Raw genomic sequence first — 27,072 nt, forward strand, 5'->3', positions numbered from 1 at the left:
ACTTCCACTGTCTGAGGTCAACTGCCAAACATTACGGTCAACGATTGAAAACTTTAGACTGTTGAGAAATCTAGGGCATAAGGAGTTAAAAGATTTTCTCTTCTTGATAATTGCTTTGTGATATACTTTTACCTTGTAGCTTATAGTCTTCTCTTCGTTATATTATTATTGTGTTCTTTTCATCAAGACAATTACCAATAACCACAATAGAAGACACGTGACAATATGTAGGCTTGTCAGCTAGGGCCAAAACCTCTCACCTCTTGAGAGGAAAACCCGATCAAAATTCTTCTTATAGATCTTCAATTGACTAATACCAAGACCATGACAAAGACCCTTGACTCTAGTATCCTCCCAAGAACCTTGTCACTAACCTTGATGTTCTGCCTCGACTTCCTTCTAGATCTCGAACTGCTCTCCTCGGCTTCTAGAGAAACTCGGTCTCTATCCTTCACACTGCTTCTTCTCGGTTTTCTCTAGAGAAACTTGGTCTCTAGGCTTTTACTGGTCTCTTCTAGAGAATCTTAGTCTCTATCTTGGTCACCCAGAGAATCTCGGTCTCTTAGGTTTACCCTAGAATAGAAACCCTAGTCTCTCTAAGAGCTATACTGCTTCCCTCTGCGACATTCTATATCCAATCAAACGTTATCTAAATGCAGCAATAAATTCTCCTTCGATCTTCTCTTGATGCCTTCAATCCTAATTCTTTTGTTCCCAAAGCAAGTACCCCAGAAGAGTCTTTCACTATACCTTCTTCGCACTTCTGCTGCTGGGCTCTATTTCACACTTCTCTTTACCGAATTGCTTGTCGAGTTGCTTGCCTCTAAGTGAGGCCAAGTGTGGCTACTTATACACCTCATCTCATGTCCCTTAGGCTGACATGATCTCAAGTAGGTAGGCCGACTTCTTCTAGCAAGTTCTTCCATCGTTGTAGGCCGACTTGAAGAGGATAAGTGACAAGGTCTTGGAGGATACTTTACATAGACAAGTTTGACCTTTTACAAAGTGTAACATGACTTCATTACATGACAATGACTATCATTTTATGACTAGATGACAAATACTTCCTAAAGAGTCTCAATGAGAGTCTTCACTCAAAAATAAATGTCTCTTGCTCATGAAACCCATGAAGCAAGCAATACAATAATTTTATTTTTCTTTCTTTACATCTCATTACATAAAATCATAATTACATGTCATTATGAAGACTGAACCTAGTTACACTTTTCAACAAGGACAACTGAAAAACCAAACCCTAGCTTCCAGTCGCCTTAAAGGACATGTTGTGCGAGTGACTGAAAAGCTTCAGTCGCACAGATGAGCTGGCCAACAAGTGACTACAGCCGAGATATCTCTGTGACATGCCTGCGACTGAGGCCCAAAACCCTAAAACAATGATGTGAGCTTCGGACCCTGCAATTTCACCTTTGTGCGAACCCATTCCTTCGCGGATCTGCCTCAGACCTGTGCGAGCCAAAAACAAGAAAGAGAATAGAAGAATGTCTCATGATGATGTCCAAATGAGGTTGAGGTGACTTGTATTTATAGCCTTCCAAGTGTATCCAATTTGCTTTAGGGCTGACCTGATCAAATATGCACATGTGGGCTTTTAATTAAAAAATACACTTTCCCTTGTCCAAATTTGATGATCTTTAGGTCGATTTTGGTCCTCTTGAAAAGAGGAATTCAATGCAATCATCATCTCCATCAAATGAGCTGTCCAAAGTGGAATTTGGCCCTAGTTGCCAATTTTAACAGTTTTAACTTTGCTTCTTCTCTATTCCCATTTAAAGTGGGCAAGCCTACACCTTAAAATGCCTCGATATTTCTTTGCATTTACCCAAATCCACTTCTCTGTTTTGTCTTCTGAAGCAATTTTTTTTGTTGGTCTAACCCACGGGGATTTGAACTTTGAATTTCATGCTTTACATATTACTTCATAACCAAGGTGATTGCCAATTGAGCTACACCCCGTGGGCTGTCTGTTGAAGCAATTTTGACTTGAACCAAATGATTTGTTTCCACAAAACTTGAGGTTTTCCTGCCATTTTTAACATTTACGATTCATTTTCTTTCCATTTTAAGATGAGTCCACACGCTAAATATCCTTAAACTGAAGAAACCCTTTTTCACTTTATTGGTTACGAACCAGAAATGTGTAACAAAAAAATGCTGAAACCCTAAATGTTCATTCTAGAGGTTCTTGTATTGTTGAAAAGCGCTACACGGACGAGGTGGCGAGGGATCTAGGTTCCACAAACGGCAGACCTGCCCAATCAATTCTGTATTTAGATCTGTATTCTGTGTCACAGAGTCCAAGTATAGTAAGCACAAAGGGAGGCTTTATGGCCTTCGGTGCCCTATCTGCTCTGCTCGGCTGTAGAGGTATTGTGCTTTATCTTCATCACTATTGAAAATCTGATTTTTATCATGTATTGAGTAAGTTTCATGCCTGTTTTAGTACATTGATTTATTAGGATAGCAGGGATGAATGCTATGTTGTTTTAACATGCTTAATGAAACATTCAAATATGATTTATTGCTGTTGTATATTTGCTGTAACTGAAGTAGTTTTCAGATCTGTATATTAAGATAGATCTTTCCCTAAGAGCTATAGCAATGATCTATGCTTGAAGTCTTTATGGTGTGCATTATTGAGTTTCCCTAGAAGTAGTTTTGGGCATATTTTTAAGTTTCTTGCAGCGCTGTCAAAGAAATTAGTTTCACCAAGGTGAAAAGCTCGATGAAGTAGATTAATTGCCTTATAAGTGATGTATAAATCTCAAAGTGCGCATATTTTGACATTTTAATTGTGACAACAACTAGGAATCTTTTAATTTGGTTTCTAGCACATGTTTTTATGAAAATTCATGGAAGTCATATTATAATAAATTAAAAATTCTGGATTTTGTCTTTCTTTAATGTAAATATAAGAATTTATCATTTTCTATTCGAAAAATTGGACTTCATTATTAATATATCTTGAATTTTGTTTTGAACTTCATTATCAATGTATCTTGAAACAAGTCTTCTAGTTTACTAACTTAGTACAAAGACTCATGAATTGATGAAGTTGTGAGTGCACTGTCCTGGAGGTTCTTTGATTTTTATGGACAAGTTGCTGAAACTGCAATCTTTAGCCCATTCATTCGCCAAACTCCTTATTATGGAGGAAGTCTCTAGTGGGGATAGGCTATGATAGCTTTTGGTTTCTTAGGAAGGTACTCAAGTATCATGTCATGTTATCAAATGAAAAATTCTGTTACTCTTCATTTCTTTTTTTACTTTGTTTTAGACATTTGATACTTGTGTATATTACTTAATTCATTTGTTTAACTTGTTTTCTTGATAGGAAATAAGGCCTTTCTTGTCAAGCGCATATGAAGCTTTTTTTGAGGACCCCAATTTTTCAAGCATCCTTAAGTGCTTGAAGGAGTCACATGGGTGCCATGTAAGAACAGATGATGTCTTAGAAATAGCAGATAAATGTCGAGAAAGTACTGCCTCTTTTGTTGAAGTGGGCAAGTTGTGGCAGGCACCACTTTATGAAATGTCTCTTTATAATTGTGCAAGAAAAGAGCCAAGTGAAAATGGAGGTTAGTTTTATAAGACGTTGATTTAATCTTTATTAGCATTTCTACCCTGTAGATGATGTTATGGAAGTTTGTGGGTTGAATACAAATCAACAACATGATAAATCTTGGTGAAAATCTGAGCAAAAATTGGGCATATTAAACAATACATAAAGCATTAAAAATTGCGATGATGAAATTGAGAATTTTCCAAATCCTTAAGAACATTTTGTGCAACATAGATGCAAACTCATGCAAATACTAAAAAGTTTGAAGATTCAAAACAAGCACAAACAATAATAGTTAAATAGTTAAAGACATATTTTTAGGGTAAATCTATAAAGTTCAATTTCTAATGATGATAGACCATGGACTAAATGATGAATTGTAATATGTTGACTATGACTCCGGGATAATGTAGGATAAGTTATGTATATGTTTAATGGTAATTTAGCTAGAGAACTAGGCATATGTTTGTTTATTTTTTAAAGCTTGCTTAAAGACACAAGTTACTCACTAGGCGGGTAAAAAATGTTTTACTGTATTTTGGTATTGCATGTAGGTATATTTTGATTATAGTAATAAGACTACTGAAAGGTTGCAAGAAAGAAAAAGTTGGATACAAGTCACTGAGATGGAATGAAATGCGGGCTAAGAGATAAATAATATTTTTTTTATATTGTTGGCCATCTTTTATACCAAGCCCTTCGACCTTTTACTATGTTAATTAATATTTGACCAATTTTGGGGAGTTGGTTGTCCAAATGAAGATTCATGCGCTTCTTGTAGAGGCACATTGTCCCGATGCATGCATGCAATATATAATCCTTACTTTTCACCTTGCAACTCTACTATTCTTGGTTGATTAATTCCACCCGCACTTGAGTGTTCTTGTCCATATATGCGAAGTTGCTACCATCCATATGTCAAGACCATGATTGGAAATACTTGTGCATTCTTGATAAAAGACCAACACTTACTAGAAATTGGTATATGAAGGTGAATTAGTGCAAAGCATATAAGAAATATGTTGCTCTAACATTTTTGTTGCAAATCCATGCTTATCTTTGAGGTGAAATTCTCTAGGAAATTCATTGAAACTAGTAAAGAGACTCACTTTGTTTACACTAGAGCTCAAGAATGAAAGTGAATTGCTTGAGGGATTACATAGTAGAAATGGGGGTTCCTTTCTTGGTGTGTTGCATGGTTGAAAGGGAAGAGTGTGGTTGGTTGGTGATGAATTGTTATGCCTTGGGTTGGGTTGTGAATGAGAATTATAGCCAACCAATAGGAATTTACGCTTTTGGGTTGTTACAACGAAATCTCACGATTCTTGAGTTGAAGTCCAAAAGTTCAAGTGCAAGACCCACTGTACTCAATAGGGGGCCAACTGTCACCTCACTAACCCTCTTCTCACTTTTGGCCAACTCTCCTTCGACTCAAGGGGGTTTTCCTAATAGATATTAGGGATCTAATGGCATGGTCAAACCAAGTTAAAAGCTCCCTAAGGCTTCTACTTCTACCACCGCTAGTTAAAGGATTGATCAATTAGGGACTAAGGTGGTTCTTGAAGATAGAATTGCTAGTGTTTTAGAGTAATTTCCAGGATTTGTGTTCAAAGGGAAGTTCCCTAAACACACACAACCAAGAAATTAGGAGATTAAAACCCCAACAAAATGGTTTAAATGATTTACAAGAAAAAGGGGTGATGGAGAATAAAGTATCAGTTCCTTAGATTGCTAATATATACATTTTTAGGGGACATATAGCGTCAAGGAACAACTCACTTGAAGAGACTTGGAATATAATCTAGGTTGAAAGAATTAGGCCAATCCACTTACTAACACTAGTGGTTCAAAACAGTTTTCTATATTTTCAAAGATAACATAAAAGAGCCTCCCACGTGGTAGTTCACTTGGCAAGCCCATGAGAATGTAAAGTAAATGTGAGTGAAAGGTCCCATGTTCAATGCCTAACCCGTGTGCCATTCATGGGGTGGGGTAGTGCACCTTGGGGTTATAGTGGTAGTGGTTGGAATCGACCTTGTGTGACACGAGTATGAAACTGGCCCAATTGCCGATTCCTCTAGAAAAAGAAAAAAAGATAACATAAATAAAAGGGAGACCCAGCTCAACCTTTATGTAAGGTGCAATGGAAGGGTTTGTAAAGAGGGATAATGAGATAAAACAATACCATGCCCACTTGGTTAATATGTAATAACCCATTTCCATTAACATAACCACGACAAAGAAAATCCACTTACTTCATCATACATTCCACAGGGAACTTTAGCAAATATGCATCCAAGGAAAGATAACTATCTACTTCAACAAGGCCTCTTGAGAGGTTGCTCTTCTCATACATCCATTTCCAAATTATAAGAAGATGAAACTTGTATAAATTTTAGACTTTGCTAAGAGATTTCTCCCCCAATCCAACTGACCATGAGAGTATGAGAGGAAGTGCACCTCTATTTATAGAGGAGGTGTTTAACTTCATTTATCATAAAATATTAATTTCCTAGGCTAAAAGCCCCTTATCTAGCCTAGAGGGGCAAAATGCCCTTTTCAACAATAAGATAATCTAAATTACATAATTTTAGGGGTAATGATACTGCATGTAAAAAGAAAAGGGGCACAAGCCCTTAAAAGTTGACCTATTTTCAGTGAAATGAGGGGAATAAGGGGTCTTTGTCATAACATCTAGCCTCCATAGGCCCTTCAACACCTGCTAGCACCTTAAAACATGCATTAGATGACCCTTCCAAGGGTGGTATTGGCCCATAAATGTGTATGTCCCAATGTTGAAAAAATTGGAATTGACAAGAAATCGGCGAGGGTCTAGAAAACATTGTTCCAGAAAAATTGACAAACATAAAAAATACATAATATATTCAATTTTTAAAAGGTTTTAAACATATAAAGCAACAACAACAACATCATATATATATATATATATATATATATGGTGGATATCAAATAAAAAATGATCCATCATAGTCCATAGTAAGTCCCAAAGTTTGATAGATGTCCAATCAAGGATTCAAAAATAGTGAACCAATACAAAATGGCATCACATAAATAAATGTATCTCATCATAATGAGGTAGATGTACGATGACAACAAAACCAAAACTAGCAACTAGCTAATTCGCTCTCCCCCTTTTACGGGATGATCGGTTGTTTGCCAGGCTTGCCCCTAATAGTAGAGGGCTTGGGCAATGCAACAAGCGTCTGCTATGTTGAAGAATCAAGGGCAATTAGGTGTAGTGTGATTCTTCTTGACTTGATAACAATTTGTGAAGTCTTTTTACAATTTGTCTTGTTGGCTCTCTGCCAGGGCCAAAACCTCTCTTCTCTTGAGAGGAAAACCCTTCGGTAAATTTATCTTATTGAAGCTTCTTATTTATCAGTGCCAAACCCTAGACCCTTTGACAAGAATATCCATCAAGCACGAGTCAAGTGCTTCCTCCTTCCTGCACTTTGTTACCTCTACACTTTGCCCTTCTCCTTCCGACACTTCGTTCCCCAACACTTCGTCCTCCTTTTTTCGACACTTCGTTCTTCTTTCAAATTTTGATAGACCTTGTTGCACTTGCTCTAGAAGAGACACCTTTTGATGAGACCCTTTCCTTGTGATGATCCCTTCCTTCTTCTTGACCAAATGAGCTCCTTCTTCAAGGTGTAGGTGCAAACTTGATGTGACTGTCCTGCAATCCTAAATTCTCGCATGTGTGGGAGGTTTACTTGATGTCATAGGCTTTTTTCTCCTTCGCTTGAGTGCCCTTCTTCTTCGCTTGAGTAGGAGGCTTTATAGGCCTAGTTTACTAGCCCAAATGGTGAGATGTTAACTGTGAGTTTCTGTTGTTATGACTGCAGGCAACCCTCTTTTTCCTCGCACGTGTGACTGCAGCTTGCCCTAGAAACAATCCTTATTTACTTCGGTTTGTGTCTCTCCTTCTTCGCTGCACTAGAGGCTCCTTCTTCGTCATTCGTTCACCCTTTACTCGACTCTCTTACTTCGCTGATTTCAGAGATGTGTGTTTGAGGTTATGTGGGAGTGGAAAACCTCTATATATAGAGGTCTATCCCTCCTTTAGGCTGACTTGCTGATTGTAGGCCGACTTGACTTCTTTGCTTCGGATGGCTTCTTTTGATGGTGCCACATGCTTGGAGGAGACTTGACTTTTCTTGGAGGTGTCTTCTTTGACTCTAATACATAAGTATACCTAGTGTAACATGCCCTTAAGGTCTTCAACATGATTCTTTTGACTTTTTGACTCACCTGTAAAACTTTAACATGTGCTAGAACTATTTCAATGAGCAAGAAACTCATTGACATATATTATAAAAATAATATTTCTTTTCTCGAATAAATACAAATATCAAAAGTACATTTATGAAGACCGAACCTAGTTACATTTCCTTCAACATGATAGTGACTAGTGGTTGTAGAGCTAGGCTCATTAATCACTCTAGAAGGTGGTGTTGATATTGCCACATCCATCTCTCGTTGCTTCTTCTCCTCCAGCTCCTCCCCCTCCTCCTCCTCCTCTTATTCCTTTTGCTATTCTACTTGTCCCTCCTTTAGTCATCTAGGTGTGCTCAAACCCCACCCTCCACTTAGACAATATATCAATATTGTCTAAGGAAATGGCATCCACATTCGGTGTTCTATCGATTTGCCTCATCCATAGTCTGAGGTTGTAATGGACATACACCAAGTCATTGAGACATGAGAACTCCAACTTGGTAGAGGGTCACAAAAATTATAATGAGTCTTGAGGGTCATAGTATGTTAGAGGGTTATAAATTATAATAAATGTTATTACTCTGTTCAAGTTTGAAGTTCTAAATGGTTGCGTTTCTTTGAGTGTATTTTTTCAAATACACTCCAATTGCGCTCACATCTCAAAGCGCTATCGGTTTGACTGAGGATTATGATGGAAAATTTCTCTAAATTTGGCACCTTTGCACCATAGTTTCACCACCAAACATTGACAACAATTAAGAAAGAAAGCAAACTAAATTATATTTCATTAAAATGGAAAATAGAAAATAAATAAAACATAATTAAACTTTCAATTAAAACATACGCCAATTTATAAAATCTGAATTTCTAAATTTTAATGACTTGTGTGGCATCAAAGTGGTCCTTCCACTAATAGCATCATCAAAGCCAAATAGTCCAGTACCCTTGATTGATTGTGCTGTGAGCCTCAACATCAAATACCATACTATAAAGACAAGTATGCAACCCTTCCATCGCCTCGACATCGAAATCAAAGTTGCATTTGTAGGAAAATGTGGGGTTGAGGAAAAGTGTCGCTGCATGAATGTGTTCATGGAGCATCCCGATCCATCGATGATCAATCAAATCCCACAACATCATCTATCTTTTAAACCAAGGGGTACCCTTGCCCAGATAATAAGATATGATGGTTTCTTGGGCACTATCTATGGCCTCATACAAATAGCCCATCACAGGCTTATCACCATCAACCAATCTCAGAACCTTTACTAAAGGTTCACTAATCAAGCACACTTCTTCCATTCCTTCCTAGAAGTGGTCAATGTACACCAATTTAGCAATGGATTTGCCATCATCTCTCCTTCTATATGTACATGCATGCCACCATGAATTTTTGACTTCTAGGAGCACTCTGCATTGGGAAGCATGAATTGCCTTAGGAATTGTGATAAGTTGTCGATGTGAGATTGCCTGTATGAGAATCGTCTGAGAGACACTGTACCAATGCCAAGGTCACGTACAAACTCTATAGATACATAACCATGTAGAAAAGCAATAGGTGCACCTTGAGGTGGGGTGGATTGGTCTACATATTGATAATCACCCCTACAAAAAGTAGGTTCCTTTAAAACCTTGAGTCCTCATATAAGCCCATCTAAGGCCCTCCAATCCTATCCAAGATGAAAGGAGGTAGGGATGAAACCAAAGGCATTGGCCATCGTTTCAACCAAACAAGTTTGAGACACCTAATACAAGGGGTCACATGGTTGTTACACAACTTTTGACTTGTGGCCTTAGGCTTACCATGGTGGTGAAAAATGTTGCAAAAATCTTTGTGTACCCCTACTGACATAGGGGGTAGCAAGTCCCAAGCACCAAGGTTTTAGATTTGTGTAACTAAGAGGGAGGACACTGTCACCTCACCAACCTTCTTCTACATTTTAGGTTGGCTCTCTTTTGGCTGAAAGGGGGCTTCCCTATTGAAGTTTCTACAAGATGCATAGTAGATACTAGAAACCAATCTTTTGACTTGATAATTACTACCTAATGATCTTTAACAATTTAATAAATTATCTCATGCCACTAATACAATTGAGCATTTATACACAGAAAATCTCAATAGTAATTTTAGCGAAAACAATTTAGATCATAAAGAGATAGCTATGCACAATAGAGACAACAAATTTTACCTTGGGAAACCAACTTTCGGAGATAATCCAACAACTTTTCTTTAGGAGAAATTATTCTTCAGCAAGGTTTATGTTAGTGATTGGAGACTTTCACGGCTATTCATAATTTCCGGAATGAAACTGTGTAATGTTTTTGATCTGACACATTTTAATTCCAGAAATATTTAACACAAAGCTTTATGTTACCCACCAAAAGTGGGTGACCACATAAGAGAAATTTTCTCCTATTCTTGTCTTCAGTCGACAGACAACAACCCTTGACAGCCACCAATGTAGCCGATTTATTGTGCCATTTGATCTCCATAACAACCTCGGGTTAAAAATCCATGTAATAAAGTTAATAAAGGCAAAATAAGACCAAGGTCATGGGACATGTATTCCAAGGTGAATGTTGGGCAAAACATCCTAACAAGTGTTCATTTGGTTTATTAAGGCTAAGGGGAAATTGGCAAAAGCAATGGCAAAGGCTTTGGAAAGGCAAATAGGCATTAATTGGCATTTTATTTATGAAAATAATGGAAAATAGGAGGAAAAAAAGGTGAAAAGTCACAGGTTGCATGTGAGGAGGAAATTGAAGGAAAGTAATGGAAATTGAAGAAAATAGAGATCTCATTAATAAAAAGGCCTCTGAGGATTAGTTCACAACCTTTTGTCAATCTTATCTTGGAGCTCTCTCTCTATTCTTTCTCTCATACTGTCATACACTTAGAGCATTTTTGGAGCACTCTATGTTGACATAGATTGTCATTGATGTCAATATGGCAATATTCAAGGAGCCAAGAGGAGCAAACAAAGCTATTGGAGGAGCCAAGAGGAGCAGACAGAGCCACCAGAGGAGCAAACAGAGAAAAGAGCAGACAGAGCCATTGGAGGAAGAAATCAGAGCTATCAGAGCCATCGGAGGAAGCAGACAGAGCTATCAGAGCAAGAATGCCAAAGAATACTCTATCGGAGGCGGAAGACTTGGGTGTATTGTAAATACACTATCAGAGGCAAAAGTTTTAACACTATCGGGTCCGTAGAACCCATATAGCATCACCCCTGTGTATTTACTTGTTTATCACCGAATGCCTTTTACACAAAGAAATCACGCTAAACACTTAGCGGATTCGGGAAAGTGGACTTGAAATTTTATGCACGGGAGTGTTGAGTCTTATCGGGTTCGGCACATATTATCGCATCACTATAAGGTTAAGGTCTAGACCTGAACCTTTGTGATTTGCGATTGCTGACGTATATCACATCGACACTTCGGGGAGCGGGAGTTATAAAGTGTTAAGCGGTCCATTGCAATCGCCGATAGTGATTAGTGATATAGCATCGGACCTCCGCCAAAGGCAACCCCTGATTGCGATACATATATATGTGGACCCGCTGCAACATTGTGCTATGGGTTAATAATGTATCACATCCTCCCATCGCAATGATACACAAAGGGCTGTCCTCCTACAAGCGCTGATTTCGATTACACTGCGGACTCGATACAGTATAGATGCGGGTGTAATAATTCTTGAAGTCCGCCCTTTAACGTTTTCACCTGTTTTTCTCATATTTCTTGTGTATTTGAATATTTGCCTTGCGCGGGGTTTGGAGGCAAAAATACATTAAGGAATGCTCCCGATAGTTCAGGAGGCTGAACTAAAGCCGATTGCGATTGCGATTGGGACGTGGCATGTCCGTTAAACAATGCTGTCTCTGTGTATGCTTGTTATCATTGAAAAAACGAGGCTCTGTTACAGTTTTTAACATACAGCAACCGAAAAGCTAGGAGGCTGAATGGAAAGCCAGCGCAGAGGAAACCGAAAAGCCAAATCAATGGAGAAGAGGGAAGCCAAAGGACAAGCCAGCGGAGAGGAAGCTGAAGCGAGCATTGAAGAAGCTGAAGAGTCAGTGGGAAGCGAAAATGAACAGTCAGAGGCAACAAGAATACAAAAACAAAAAAAACAAGGAAGTGTGTGCGAATAATCAGTGTGAGAGGAAGCCGAAGTTCAGGCAGAGGCAGGAGAGGCAGGAGAAGCAGGAGAACAAGAGTGAAGCAGAAGCTCAACAGGTTTGGGAGCAGAGAACTACAGCAAAACAGTTTATACCAGGTTTGGGTTGGAGCCCATGGGGTTGGAGCCTTAGAACTGAAAGGACTGGAATCCTTGGGAGTTGGTGCTCCTAAGTGCAGAACTATTGCCTTGGAAGAACAAAGTTGGTGCTCTGGAGGTTGGAGCCTCACAAAAGTCCAAGTTGGTGCTTGGCAACTGATTGCAACCAGCTATATATTGTATTTATTTCATTGCACTGTTTGTGTTAATAAAAGCATTTATTTCAACTATCTATTTCTGTGTTCCATATATATATATGTTTTGGTGATAAAAAGAACAACATAAAAAGAAACACTGATTCACCCCCCTCTCAGTATTTCCAACAATTGGTATCAGAGTGGGCTTCTTCATATTAGCCTAACAGCTTGAAGAAGGATTCATAGCCATGATGAGAAATCACGAAGCATCAGGAAGACCTCCTCTGTTCGATGGCACTAATTTTGGTTTCTGGAAAAAGAGAATGACCTACTACTTAATGTCCCTTGGACCTGAAGTCTGGCATTTCATTCAAAATGAGTACCAAATTCCTCCCACTCTTCCAACAGATCAAGACGAGAGGAAAGCCTACATTGCAAATGCAAAAGCCTTGAACTCCATCACTAGTGGAACCACTAATTCCGAGTTCACAAAAGTCATGAATTGTAACTTTGCCAAATAAATATGGGATAAGCTAGTTGGCTTATACGATGGAGACTCAAGAGTCAAGAAGGCAAAGCTTCAAACTCATAGAAGGCAATTTGAAAGTCTGAAGATGGAAGATGAAGAAGATATTTCATCATACTTCCTCCGAGTAGTTGAAGTGGTGAACTCCCTTAAAGGATTGGATGAAAAGATTGAAGAAAGTGCCATTGTTCAAAAGGTATTAAGATCTCTTCCAGACAGATTTGACTCCAAAACAAGCGCCATAGAAGAAGCAAAGGATCTAGATACTCTCAAGATCGATGAACTCCATGGAATCCTCATTGCCTATGAGATGAGGAAAGGTGGCCCAAGCTGCAAAGATGCAGCATTCAAGGCTTCAAAATCAAAGAAGGGGAAAGAAAGGAATGACTCTGATGTGGAATCCGAATTGGCTGAATTTGTATGAAAGCTAAAGAGAGGATCTAAGCTAAAAGGTAAGTACCCTCTTATTTGTTTCAAATGTGGAAAAATAGGTCATTATGCTGCAAAATGTCCTCATAAACATGATAGTGATGATGAAGGAAATTCTAAAAGAAGGGTATACAAAAAGAAAGGGACCAATAAGAAGAACTTCTTCTCTAAGCAAGATGAGTCTGATGAGGATGAATTTGTAGTCATCAAAAGGAAATCAGATGAGGAAAGTGACCATGATGAAAGCCAAGAAACATTATTCATGGCATTCACAAATGAAGATGACTCAGGGCTAGAAGGAAATGTGGATGAACTGTTAATAAGTGCCATTGAAGAAAATGAGAAATTACGGAATAAAATCATTTCTCTCAAGGTAGAAAACGAGGAAACAAGAAGAAGAGAAGATCTCTTGGAAACAAAGCTAAAAGAAAAAGAAGAGACTTGCGAAGAACGTGAAGCCGAAATAGTATCTCTGAGGAAGGAATTGGAGCAAGTCAAAAAGGGTTGGAAAAGCTCCCAAATACTTGAGACTATCCTTAAAAGTCAAAAACCTAAACATGACAAGTCTGGAATAGGCTTTAAAGGAGAATCATCAAGTGCTAAGAACAGTGTGAAAAGCTATGCCGATGCACTTTCCAGCAACCCAAAAGAAGAAAAAGTATGTCATCAAAGGCGCATCCCAGATCCAAAGAATGAAGAGAAAATAACACCAAAGAAGAATGTGGATTCGAATCATGGATACTACAACAAATACAAACCAGTATTCCATCAAAGGCCCATCTCAAATCCAAAGTATGAAGCGGGAGTAACTCTAAGGAAGGAAATTGACTCAAACCGTGGCTACTACAACAGGTACAAAACTATCTTTCTTGGACATTGTTTTCATTGTAAAAACTTTGGTCATCAAGCCAGACATTGCATGGCTCGCAAGAGTGAAACACCAAAGCTAAAGGATCAAATAATCAAACCATATGGCCCCAAAAGGCAGGGACAAATCAGAACCTTCAATTCGTTTGATCCCTTGACCAAATTTGATCTGATTTGCTCATTATGCTACAATAATGGACACTATGAACAAAACTGCCCACTCAAAAGGAGAAAAGCAAGTAGTGAGAATCCCAACATGCATAAATGTGGCCTGCCTCTATATGCTCAAAATAATGAAAATCATTGGTTTGTGGATAGTGAGTGCTCCAGAAACATGACAGGGGACAAAAGGAAGTTTGTCCCATTGAGCAAAAAGGAAGGAAATGTGTCCTTTGGAAGTGGATATGGCAGAATTGCAGGAAAAGGAACTGTTACCCTCATCAATGGAAAAGGAAAAGCTGAAGATGCTCTGCTAGTAGACGGGCTCAAACACAACCTTTTGAGTGTTAGCCAAATCTGTGATCAAGGACATAATGTTGTCTTTAGCACCAAAGATTGTGAAATAAGGAACTCTTCCTCACGGGAACTTGTGGCGAAAGGGGTTAGAACACCAGACAACATTTACATTCTCATTAAGATTCAAGAGAATAAATGCTACCTGAGTCAGATTGACGAAAGTTGGTTGTGGCACAAGCGACTTGGACATACAAGCTTCGAAAATCTGATCAATATCAGCAAGATTAAAGCTGTACGAGACATCCCAAGGCTATTCAAACCAAATCAAGGAGTATGTGGTCCTTGTCAACATGGAAAGCAAACCAGAACCAACCACAAGATCAAGGAGCTCTCTACATCAAAGCCCTTGGAGATCATCCATGCTGATTTATGTGGACCAACTAGAAATCAGGCACTCCAAGGAGAAAGGTACTTTGTTTTATTTGTTGATGACTATACTAGAATGATGTGGATATATTTTGTAAAATATAAATCTGAAACATTTGAGTGTTTTAAGAATCTAAAAGCACTTGTAGAAAATGAAAAGGACTCAAAAATTAAGTGCCTCAGAACAAATAGAGGGGGAGAATTCACATCAAAAGAATTTAATGAGTTCTGTAACATACATGGAATTAAAAGAGAATTCTCTGTTGCCAGAACACCCTAGCAAAATGGGGTAGTTGAAAGAAGAAACCGGACAGTTCAAGAAATGGCAAGAACAATGTTATTAGCAGCAGACTTGCAGCCAAAATTCTGGAGAGAAGCAGTCGGGACAACTGTCTATACTTTGAATCGAACTCAATTAAGACCAAATTGTGAAAAAACTTCTTATGAATTATGGAAAGGAAGACCTGCTTTAGTAAAGTACTTCAAGATCTTTGGAAGCAAGTGCTTCATAAAAATCAATGATGGCTCACCAAGAAAGTTTGATTCTCGGGTTGATGAAGGGATATTCCTTGGATACTCTACACGGAGCAAAGCCTACAAGTGCTACAATTTTCGACTAAAGAAAATAGTGGAAAGCATTGATGTAAAGATTGATGAAGACCTTCCAGAAAAAGAAATTGAAGAACATGAAGATGATCTTCTCATTGAAGAAGAAGAACCTAAAGAAGAAGAAATAGATCAAGAAGAAGAAGAAGAGGAAAAAGAACCACCTCATACCCCTTCAAAGATGAAGTTTCTCCAGAAATATCATCCAGAAGAGCAGATTATTGGCAATAGAGATGAAGGGATGCAAACCCGAAGAAGGATGATAATTACACCAAAGAGAAACGTTATTGCTCTTCTATCCATGATAGAACCAAAAACATTTGCACAAGCAAGGATCCTCATTGGGTAAAAGCCATGGAAGAAGAAATGTCCCAAATTGAGAAGAACGAGACATGGGAGCTGGTACCTCATCCAAAGGACAAAAACATAATAGGAACCAAGTGGGTGTTCAAAAATAAAATGAATGAAGAAGGACAAGTTATCAGAAACAAGGCAAGGCTTGTCTGCAAAGGCTATTCACAAATTGAAGGAATTGACTTTGAAGAGACATTTGCACCAGTAGCTCGTATGGAAGCTATCAGGATGTTCTTGGCATTTGCTTGCTCAAAAGGATTCAAAATCTATCAAATGGACGTAAAATCAACATTTCTGAATGGGGAACTCAAGGAAGAAGTCTACATGGAGCAACCAGAAGGGTTTGATCTAACGGAAGGAAAAGACTTAGTCTGTAAGTTGAAAAAGGCATTATATGGGTTGAAACAAGCTCCCAGAGCTTGGTATGCAAGATTGGATCACTATCTACAACAACAAGGCTTCAAGAAGGGAGTGGCAGGGAGTAATCTCTACATAAAGACGGATGAAGGTAAGCTACTAGTCACACTTGTTTATGTTGATGATCTGATTTTTGCTAGCAATAATGATGAAATGAGCCATGAATTTTCTCAAAACATGTCAAGAGAATTCGAGATGTCAATGATAGGAGAAATATCTCACTTCCTTGGACTACAAGTATCTCAAACCAGAGCAGGATTGTTTATATCTCAAGCCACATATCTTAAGGACATGCTTAAAAGATATGGAATGGAAGATTGTGCACCCATGAGCACAACTATGACCACAAATTGCAAATTAAGCAAAGATGATGACTCCCCTCTAGCAGATGCAACTCATTACAGGTCAATAATTGGAGCCCTTCTGTACTTAATTGCTACAAGACCCGACATAATGTAGGCAGTAGGAATGGTGGGAAGATTTCAATCTGCTCCTAAACAATCCCATTTGTTAGCTGTAAAAAGAATTCTCAGATATCTGAAAGGAACTCCTGATTTCGATCTTTGGTACCCTAAGAGCTCAACACTGACTGTAACTGCATACACCGATGCTGATTGGGCCGGAAGTGTAGATGATCAGAAAAGTACTAGTGGAAATGCATTCTTCCTAGGAGACTGTTTAGTATCTTGGCTTAGCAAAAAACAGACATCCATATCATTATCCACAGCCGAAGCCGAGTATATAGCTGCAGTAGACTGTTGTACTCAAATACTATGGATGAAGGAAGCTCTAAAAGATGTCAACATAGGTACAGATCAACCAATTACCATCTATTGTGATAACACAAGTGCTATCAGTCTCAGCAAAAATCCAGTGATGCACTCAAAGACCAAACATATACCAATCAAGTATCATTTCCTTCGTGAACAAGTAGCTAAACAAAACATCATCTTGGAATATATCAATACTAAGGAGCAGATAGCTGATATTTTCACAAAACCTCTTCCTCGAGAAGCATTTGAACATCTTCGTCAAAAGATGGGGGTTATTTCTTTAGCATCACTTAAGTTCATTCATAAAGATGTTGCAGGACAGAGGGAGCAGTTCTATAGGGGAAGTAGTTCGACAGGGGGAGTCCGTATGCATTCCTTTGCCATTGATGTCAAAGGGGGAGAGAAGAAGAATATTGCCATCAATAACAAAGTGGGAGATTGTTGACATAGATTGTGATTGATGTCAATATGGCAATATTCGAGGAGCCAAGAGGAGCAAACAGAGCTATCAGAGGAGCCGAGAGGAGTAGACAGAGCCACCGAAGGAGCAAATAGAGCAAAGAGCAGATAGAGCCATTGGAGGAAGAAATCAGAGCTGTCGGAGCCATTGGAGGAAGCAGACAGAGCTATCGGAGCCATTGGAGGAAGCAGACAGAGCTATCGGAGCAAGAATGCCAAAGAATACTCTATCGGAGGCGGAAGACTTGGGTGTATTGTAAATACACTATCGGAGGCGGAAGTTTTAATGCTATCGGGCCCATAGAACCCATATAGCATCACCCCTGTGTATTTACTTGTTTATCGCTAAATGCCTTTTACACAGAGAAATCACGCTAAACACTTAGTGGATTTGGGAAAGTGGACTTGAAATTTTATGCACGCTATCGGGCCCATAGAACCCATATAGCATCACCCCTGTGTATTTACTTGTTTATCGCTAAATGCCTTTTACACAGAGAAATCACGCTAAACACTTAGTGGATTTGGGAAAGTGGACTTGAAATTTTATGCACGGGAGTGTTGAGTCTTATCGGGTCCGGCACATATTATCGCATCGCTATAAGGTTAAGGTCTAGACCTGAACCTTTGCGATTTGCAATTGCCGACGTATATCGCATTAGCACTTCGGGAGCGGGAGTTATAAAGTGTTAAGTGGCCCATTGCAATTGCCGATAGCGATTAGCGATATCGCATCGAACCTCTGCCAAGGGCAACCCCCGATTGCGATACATATATACGCGGACCCGCTGCAACATTGTGCTATGGGTTAATAATGTATCACATCCGCCCATCACAATGATACACAAAGGGCTGTCCTCCTACAAGTGCCGATTGCGATTACACTGCAGACCCGATACAATATAGATGCGGGTGTAATAATTTTTGAAGTCTGCCCTTTAACTTTTTCGCCTGTTTTTCTCATATTTCCTGTGTATTTGAATATTTGCCTTGCGCAGGGTTTGGAGGCAAAAATACATTAAAGAATGCTCCCGATAGTTCAGGAGGCTAAACTAAAGCCGATTGCGATTGTGATTGGGACGTGGCATGTCTGTTAAACAATGTTGTCTTTGTGTATGCCTGTTATCATTGAAAAACGGGGCTCTGTTATAGTTTTTAACACACAACGACCAAAAAGCTAGGAGGCTGAATGGAAAGCCAGCGCAGAGGAAACCGAAAAGCCAAATCAATGGAGAAGAGGGAAGCCAAAGGACAAGCCAGCGGAGAGGAAGTTGAAGCGAGCGTTGAAGAAGCTGAAGAGTCAGTGGGAAGCGGAAACGAACAGTCAGAGGCAATAGGAATACAAAAACAAAAAAAACAAGGAAGTGTGTGTGAATAATCAGTGTGAGAGGAAGTCGAAGTTCAAGCAGAGGCAGGAGAGGCAGGAGAAGTAGGAGAACAGGAGTGAAGCAGAAGCTCAGCAGGTTTGGGAGCAAAGAACTACAGCAAAATAGTTTATACCAGGTTTGGGTTGGAGCCCACGCGGTTGGAGCCTCAGAGCTGAAAGGACTGGAATCCTTGGGAGTTGGTGCTCCTAAGTGCAGAACTATTGCCTTGGAAGAACAGAGTTGGTGCTTTGGAGGTTGGAGCCTCACAAAAGTCCAAGTTGGTGCTTGGCAATTGATTGCAACCAGCTATATATTGTATTTATTTTATTGCACTGTTTGTGTTAATAAAAGCATCTATTTCAGCTATCTACTTCTGTGTTCCATATATATATATATATGTTTTGGTGATAAAAAGAACAACATAAAAAGAAATACTGATTCACCCCCCCCTTCAGTATTTCCAACACTCTAGCATTGGAGGAAGGAAGGCAAAGGAAGGACAAGAAAGCAAAGGGAAGCAAAGATCAAGCAAGGAAGAGTTGGATCAAGCGGCTACAACGAGATTACTTGCAGGTATCGACTTGCATGTATGAATTCCTTGCTATTTTTGGCATGCATGGATAGTATATGCATATGTGTATTTGGTTTTCTTGCTGTCATCGACATGGGTTTGGCCAGGTGTGACAGTGGTTTTCAACTTTGCCTTGCCATTTCCGGATAGCCATGGTGTGATGGGGTTCTTTCATTTCGTTGAGTTGGATTGTCGTATGGTTTCGAAACTGAGTGAGGTGGTCTCAGGAAAATTCACAAAGGCCTAGAAATCCCTGGACCGGTAAAGGTGGGATATGCTGTAAAGCTTGAGGGTGGAGATGGGCAAATTCCTCACAGTTTAGGTGGAGAGATCCAGAGGCATCCATGCTTGTTTAGGGCTTAGTGATCCATGGAAGAGGATACTCACAACTGAGACATATCACCATGGAAAAGGATACTCACAACTGAGACATGAACTAACCATACAACAAAAAGTGGAAAAATTGATTAGATGACTAGGTGATCTCTGTGATGCTCATCTAAAGTAGCTTCTACCAATGAAGCGACCTTTGGAAGGCTGGAATCATCACACCATCCAAGATATTAATCATGTGATCAAAATCAAAAGTGCAATCCTCATGCAATAAACGTGGTATTAGGGCACACTATGAATTGTTAGTTTTTGTAGCATCAAATGTGTTCTAGCCATGACATTTGGTGGAGAGGCTACGATACATGAGATCTCCAAAACCTAGGAATCGTTTCTAGAAATTCCGCCTAGAAGTGTCTCAATTAGATTATTAACCGATTTTAAATATTTCCTAAGTCTAAACTTAGGGAATATGGTTAATTAATCAGTATTAATTGAGATAAGGTGAGAATCATCTAGAAACTCACACGGATCGATCCAGAGATGATCCTAGCCATTGATTAAGTTTTAATCTTGGTTGTTGGTGCTCCAACAATGGATTATAAGAGGAAGTTGATGTGGTGATGGAGAACACACCAGTGCAAATACTCATTGCCTAGTGAGTTCGATTTTCTCAGTAGTAGCAGCTCAAAAAAGAAGATAGAGCCAGTGGGTGAGTAGTATGTGGAAGAGGAGGGTAGCAGCATTCCGAGAGGAAGATTTCCAATCCCCGGAAGAGGCAACAGAAGGAAGGCCAAAATATGCAGAGGGCTAGTGTAAGCTCTACACAGAGGGTGATACAGGGAGCTCAGCGCATAGGCTAGCTAGGGAATTTCGGAGGACGAAAATATGTGTGGGGTGAGAGAAAATTCTCACGATATTTTTGCCAGTATTTTCCTCATATTAGATTGCCAATTGGGCATCTAAATTATTGTACTCAGAATTGCTGCTGAAGATTAATAATAAAACCCTCATCTGCTGCACCGGTTTTCCCAAGTTGGGTTTTTTCGGGGACAATTGTCCAAAAATAACTGTGTCAAAATTCTTATGTGTGTGCTAGAATTTTTCAGTTTCTAGTATTTTATTTTCCGCAGTATTTTTATGGTGAAAATTGCAGTTGTGATTTTATTCGTTGTTTGCCATAGCAAATAAACTGCATAATTAAATTTTCAGTTAGAAGAATAATTTCCAGTCGCTGCAATATATAAAATTTCACATGGTATCAGAGCACAATTGATCAGCCGAAGAGAACAATTAAGCAAAGACGATGAATCCCCCCCGGTAGATGCAACTCTTTACAGATCAATAATTGGAGCTCTCTTATACTTAACTGCTACAAGGCTCGACATTATGCAAGCAGTGGGAATGGTGGGAAGATTTCAATCAGCTCCTAAGAAATCCCACATGTTGGCTGTGAAAAGAATTCTCAGATACTTGAAAGGAACTCCTGACTTTGGTCTTTGGTATCCCAAAAGCACAAATACTACAGTGACAACTTATACTGATGTTGATTGGGTTGGAAGCATGGATGATCATAAAAGCACCAGTGGAAATGCATTTTTTATGGGAGATTGCTTGGTAGCTTGGCTCAGCAAAAAAAATCATCTATATCTCTCTCTACAGCTGAAGCTGAATATATAGCCACAACTGACTATTGTACACAAATACTATGGATGAAGGAAGCTTTGAAGGATGTCAACATAGAAACTAAACAACCAATCACCATCTATTGTGATAACACAAGTGCTATTAGTCTTAGTAAAAATCCAGTGATGCACTCAAAAACCAAACATATACCAATCAAGTATCATTTTCTTCGTGAACAGGTGGCTGAACAAAACATCAAGTTGGAATATATCAATACCAAGGAACAGATTGCAGATATTTTCACCAAACCTCTTCCTCGAGAAGCATTTGAACATCTCCATCAAAAGATGGGGGTTATTTCTTTAGCATCACACTAAACCGATTCTTAAAATGCCGCATGACAGGGGGAGCAGTTTGACAGGAGGAGCAGTTTGACAGGAGGAGCAATTCGATAGGGGGAGTCCTTGTGCACTCCTTTGCCATTGATGTCAAAGGGGGAGAGAAGAAGAATATTGCCATCAATGACAAAGGGGGAGATTGTTGATCTAGATTGTCATTGATGTCAATATGGCAATATTCTGGATACTAAATGATGATGTGAAGCCAAGCAGAGCAGATCCGTGAAGCAACAGGAGCAAGAAGCCAAGGAGGAAAGCCATCAGGAAAGCCATTGGAAATCATCGTGAAGCCAAAGAGTAAGAGGAAGAAGTTCATCGGAAGGAGAAAAGAGGAACACGCAGCGAAGAAAGAGCTAAAAGGAAGAACTAAGAAACAAAGAGGAACACGCAGTGGAGGAGCATAAAACAATGATTAAGAGGAGTTAACAATAATATTGAAGAAATAAGCGGAGGGAGTATTAAACCATGGAAACCCGTTAAAATTCCCAACGCATATAATAAAACACATTGGAGTTTAACATATCGGTAGTATTACATCGTCGACTTTACCGACGGATCTATTATGTGCCACAACTCCAAACCCCCAATGCGATATGTATTACGGACTCACTGAACCACTATAATGCACTTTAATAAAATATCGCATCCGCCTATCGGAATTGTCATATCGCAAAATCTTAAAGGATGTCACGTCAAACTGCCAATTGCGATAAGGGCGTGGACCCAACGAACCGCCGATTGCGATAGACCTGACGGACCGCCGATTGAGATGAAGCTGTGGACCCGACGGATTTATTAACAACTGTTTGATACTATATCGCATTCGCTCCATTGGCAGTAGGGGTATCGGGATGTTATATCGTGAAGCCATAGGGTTGCAATTGCGGGATTTTCACGAGTTGCGATTGCGATTGATGATGTGGATGTAGGACCTCATATGGGTACGGTCTCTCCTATGAAATGTTCGATAAATAAACAAGTTTATGAGCAATTGGATAAGTCGGCCTCTGCTTCCAAATGGACGCGTCCTTTGGGTATTGGCGAAACCTGTACAAATACAAGCTAAATACCTCACCTTAAGCATCGATCTCGGGCATTAGAATACATAGAAAAGGAAGTAATAGTTCACAACTCGTGAACTCGAAGAAAGCCAAAGGACGAGCAGAAATAGAGGAGAAGAAGCCAAAGGTCGATCAGAGGAGAAATACACCAGAACATTAAAGTTGAAGAACATTGATCTCGGGTATCCATTATAGAGAAAGTGAAACAACTCACAACTCGTGAACTTGAAGAAACAGAGGAAGTCGAAGGTCTAGCAGATGCCGAAGGTGTAGCAGAAGCCGAAGGCTGAGCGAAGAAGGAAGCCGAAGACAGAGCGGGAAGACAATCTTTTGACCGGGTTCATCTTGGAAGGCTCGGACCCGAAGTGAAGCCATAGGGCAGACAACGACCTGTTACAAAGACTACAAGGACAGGGTTTGGTAAAGAAGTCTTTGGGAGTAATATAATACAGTCAAACATTTCTTGACAGAGTAAAACTATAGGGTCGGAGCCCTTGGGGTTGGTGCCTCAGAATTGGAAGGATTGGTGTCCTTGGAGTTGGTGCTCCTAAATTCAAGGTTGGTGCCTTGGTAAGATAGGGTCGAAGCCCTAGAGGTTGGAGCCTCATCAAAGTCCAAGTTGGTGCTTGGCAAAATTCATCAGATATTGTATTCAATCTTTTTCTATATTTTAATAAAATCATTTCTTTGATTAAAATTGTAAAGAATCTAAACTGGTAATAATAACAATTGAAAAGAAATACTGATTGACTCCCCTCTTAGTATTTCCAACAAGAGAGAGTGTTAGTTTTTGTAGCATAGAATGTGTTATAGCCATGAAATTTGGTGGAGAGGCTAGAATACATGAGATCTCCAAAACCCAGAAATCGTTTCTGGAAATTCCGCCTAGAAGTGTCTCTATTAGATTATTCACTGTTTTTTAAATATTTCCTAAGTCTAAACTTAGGGAATATGGTTAGTTAATCAATATTAACTGAGATAAGGTAAGAATCATTTAGAAACTCATACGAATCGATCCAAAGACGATCCTAGCCATTGATTAAGTTTTAATCTTGGCCGTTGGTGCTCCAAGAGTTGATTATAAGAGGAAGTTGATGTGGTCATGGAGAACACACCAATGCAGATACTCAGTGCCCAGATAGTTTGATTTTCTCAGTGGTAGTAGCTCAACAGAGAAGATAGAGCTAGAGGGTGAGTAGCAGGTGGAAGAGGAGGGCAACAACATTCCGAGAGGAAGATTTCCAGTCCTTGGAAGAGGCAAAGGAAGGAAGGCCGAAATTTGCAGAGGGCCAACGTAAGCTCTGCGTAGAGGGTGACGCAAGGAGCTCAGCATAGAGGCTAGGGAGGCAATTTCAGAGGAAGAAAATAGTTGTGGGGTGAGAGAAAATTCTCACGATATTTTTGCCAGTATTTTCCTCAGATTAGATTGCTAGTTGGGCATCTAAATTATTGTACTCAAAATTGCTGCTGAAGATTAATAATAAAACCCTCATCTACTGCACCAGTTTTCCCAAGTTGGGTTTTTTCCGGGGACAATTGTCCAAAAATGACTATCGAAATTCTTGTGTGCGCTAGAATTTCCTAGTTTCTAGTATTTTATTTTTTGCAATATTTCATGGTGAAAATTGCAGCTGTGATTTTATTAGTTGTTTTCCGTAGCAAATAAACTGCATAATTAAATTTTCAGTTAGAAGAATATTTTCCAGTAGCTGCAATAGATAAAATTTCACATGAATCCCACATTGTCTAGTGACTATCTCGATTCATTGTCATGGACTTGTTACCACTCAAACTAGTAGGGGACCCAAGGGGAATCCTTAAGTGGCAAATGCTAGGCCAAGGGCAACAAATGGAGTCTTAGCCCACTGTCATCTCAGCTAATGCTCCCTTATATTTACGGACTTTCACCGATGGGAAGAGACCTAGTATGTGTGGAGTCACCAATGAGGGATAAGTCAATGGATATGAGTGACCCGAATAAACCTTTCCCAAAATTTGAAGGATAAAGATTGCTTGCTTTGTAAGCAAGGTACTAGGTAATCTAGGGAAAGGAATAGAGGATTTGAGGGTTAGGTTTACGGGATAAGACGTTTGAAGGAGTTTCCCAATCCCTAAGATCCTTGTTAGAATTGGTATCCCAGATGGTTCTTGAAGAATGGCCTTTCAAAGGAGTGGGACCACATGGGGCCAAGTGGACCCAGTCTAGGGTATGAGGAAGGAATGTAGCAACCAATGATATTCTTACCCTAGACAAGGTGGAGAAAGGATCAAAGAAAATATAATTACTCAAAGATGTTGGTTTGACCCTGGGAAGTAGCCTTAGGGATGGTAGGGCACGTTTTGGTCTCAGAAATAGGGCTTGACTTTTCTCCCACTTCCACCATCAGAATGTCTTCAAATTTGGAGGAGGGCTAAAGGAAAGGCCAGCACAGGAGATCCTAGGAGATCAAATTTTTTTAGTGGCTAGCTTGTCGGGAAATTGATGCTTCTAGGCACCCCAATGGGGATAGACTTGGGAGAAGGTGAAATAATAAGAGTTTTGGTGACCACCCTTGGTAGATCAGTGCCTTAATCCATGGGAGAATGGAGCCTATGTTGATTATGTGTAATATTTCTTGGTTCCCAGTCAAGGAGGCCTCAAAATTACTTCACAAACCCTCTAGGTCAAGTGAAAGCAATCTTGCAGCTTTTATACTTCAAATGCACAAGAGGAATGGCTTATCAAGGTCAAGTTTTACCCCTAGGAGATTTTTCTCACACTACATGGCCCATACATGGAGAGAATGTTATAATAGAAACAATCCCACAATATTATGCGATAGTTTGCATGCAACAATTAGCCTTAAAACAACGAAAATCCTAATCTAGCATATATGACAAAAGTAACAAGAATAACATCAAAATTTCGTACTTACATGCAGTAGAGTAGATCAAACCATTCAAAAATGACAATAGAGAAGCTCCAAGAGAAGATAGACTAATAACCATACATCAAAATTCATCCATAAATGCGCTAATTCATTCTCCAGAAAAAGTGTGAAATTCTCTAAAGAAGAGAGAGATCCAATCCAAAGTGATGATGAGAAATGATCTCACCTCACTTGTATTTATACACATCTTAGGAGTTCGAATTAGCCTCCTTGGCCTACATAAGCCCCAAAATAAAATATTGTGCTAATAATACATCCTTTTGGTGACAAGCCCACCAAACAAGCTCATAAATGCAAAAGTAAGCTTCTCAAGAGGTCAAATAATATTCTATGCATGTCGTAGGGCCCTCTAAGAGGCCTAATGAGGTCCATGGGTGCCACAATGAAGAATAGGACCCTCAAAAGCAGTGGATAAGGGGTTGGCCCCTTGTGATAATCTGTGGTGCTCCAAATGACATGTGGGGGCATACAAGTGTCCTCATTGGTCTCCAAACAAATTGAAGATGCATGTAAGTTGCTTGCAAGGTATAGGATGCTAATGTAGGTGATGCTACATCATCGTATAGTCCCGGATCATTTGCCAAGTGTATGGTGTAGATTTGGGGTCAGCTGGGCATGATCGATCAGGTACATCCTCCTTGTCCAATAAGTGAACCACGAGCAATCTCTGAATGGCTGTGGGGATCCATGGAGTGCAATCTGTTGTTGTGGAGGCCCATGGCTCTCAACGCTCACCCTACATGTGCCAATGTAGTCCTCTAGAGGATTAGGATCCCGTATAGGGAGATCAAACTCAAATGGAAACCATCTGCAATCCTGCATAAGATCTAACACGTCCCCTAGCCTTCCAGCACAACAAGTCATTAGAGAAATCAAGTAAATGGGGTGACCTAATCATGGACCATAAGTGGGGACTTCATAATGGCTTGCCCTTCCATAATGGGTTTCGGGGTGTGCCAATGTTTCCTAAACTCCAAATGGGGTTAACCCAGTGCCCTACTAGGTGGTTTCTACCTCTAAAGGGGATAATATAGTCAAGGTACATCCATCAAAAGGTGGTGGCATGTGACAGATAAGTGAATGAAGTAGGGGATGAGAAGGGTTAGCCCTGGGTCACATGCTGGGGTACAAGGGTAGCTAATAAGAGGGAATCCCACACTTGGGTTTATAATGTGTAGGATGGAGCAATCGTGGTACATGAAGTGTCTCGAACTTGGCTTTTCCACCCTTTTCTATAT

General features: G+C 39.6%; 1 protein-coding gene across 7 annotated transcripts in view; it reads left to right on the top strand.

The window, feature by feature from the left end:
- LOC149156703 (Methyltransferase MT-A70 family protein) overlaps window positions 1–27,072 on the top strand; it is a 300,777-nt gene that overhangs the window by 81,674 nt on the left and 192,031 nt on the right. For all 7 annotated transcript variants that reach the window (XM_089438423.1, XM_089438422.1, XM_089438424.1 and 4 more), the window contains exon 2: window positions 3,353–3,596. In XM_089438423.1, the coding sequence (XP_089294549.1) occupies window positions 3,353–3,596 (244 nt within the window). The remainder of the gene's footprint in view (window positions 1–3,352; window positions 3,597–27,072) is intronic.

Source organism: Pinus tabuliformis, chromosome 9, assembly GCF_031772625.1.
Source record: "Pinus tabuliformis cultivar Carrire ecotype Pingquan chromosome 9, CPIR1, whole genome shotgun sequence".
NCBI classification, from domain to species: domain Eukaryota; kingdom Viridiplantae; phylum Streptophyta; class Pinopsida; order Pinales; family Pinaceae; genus Pinus; species Pinus tabuliformis.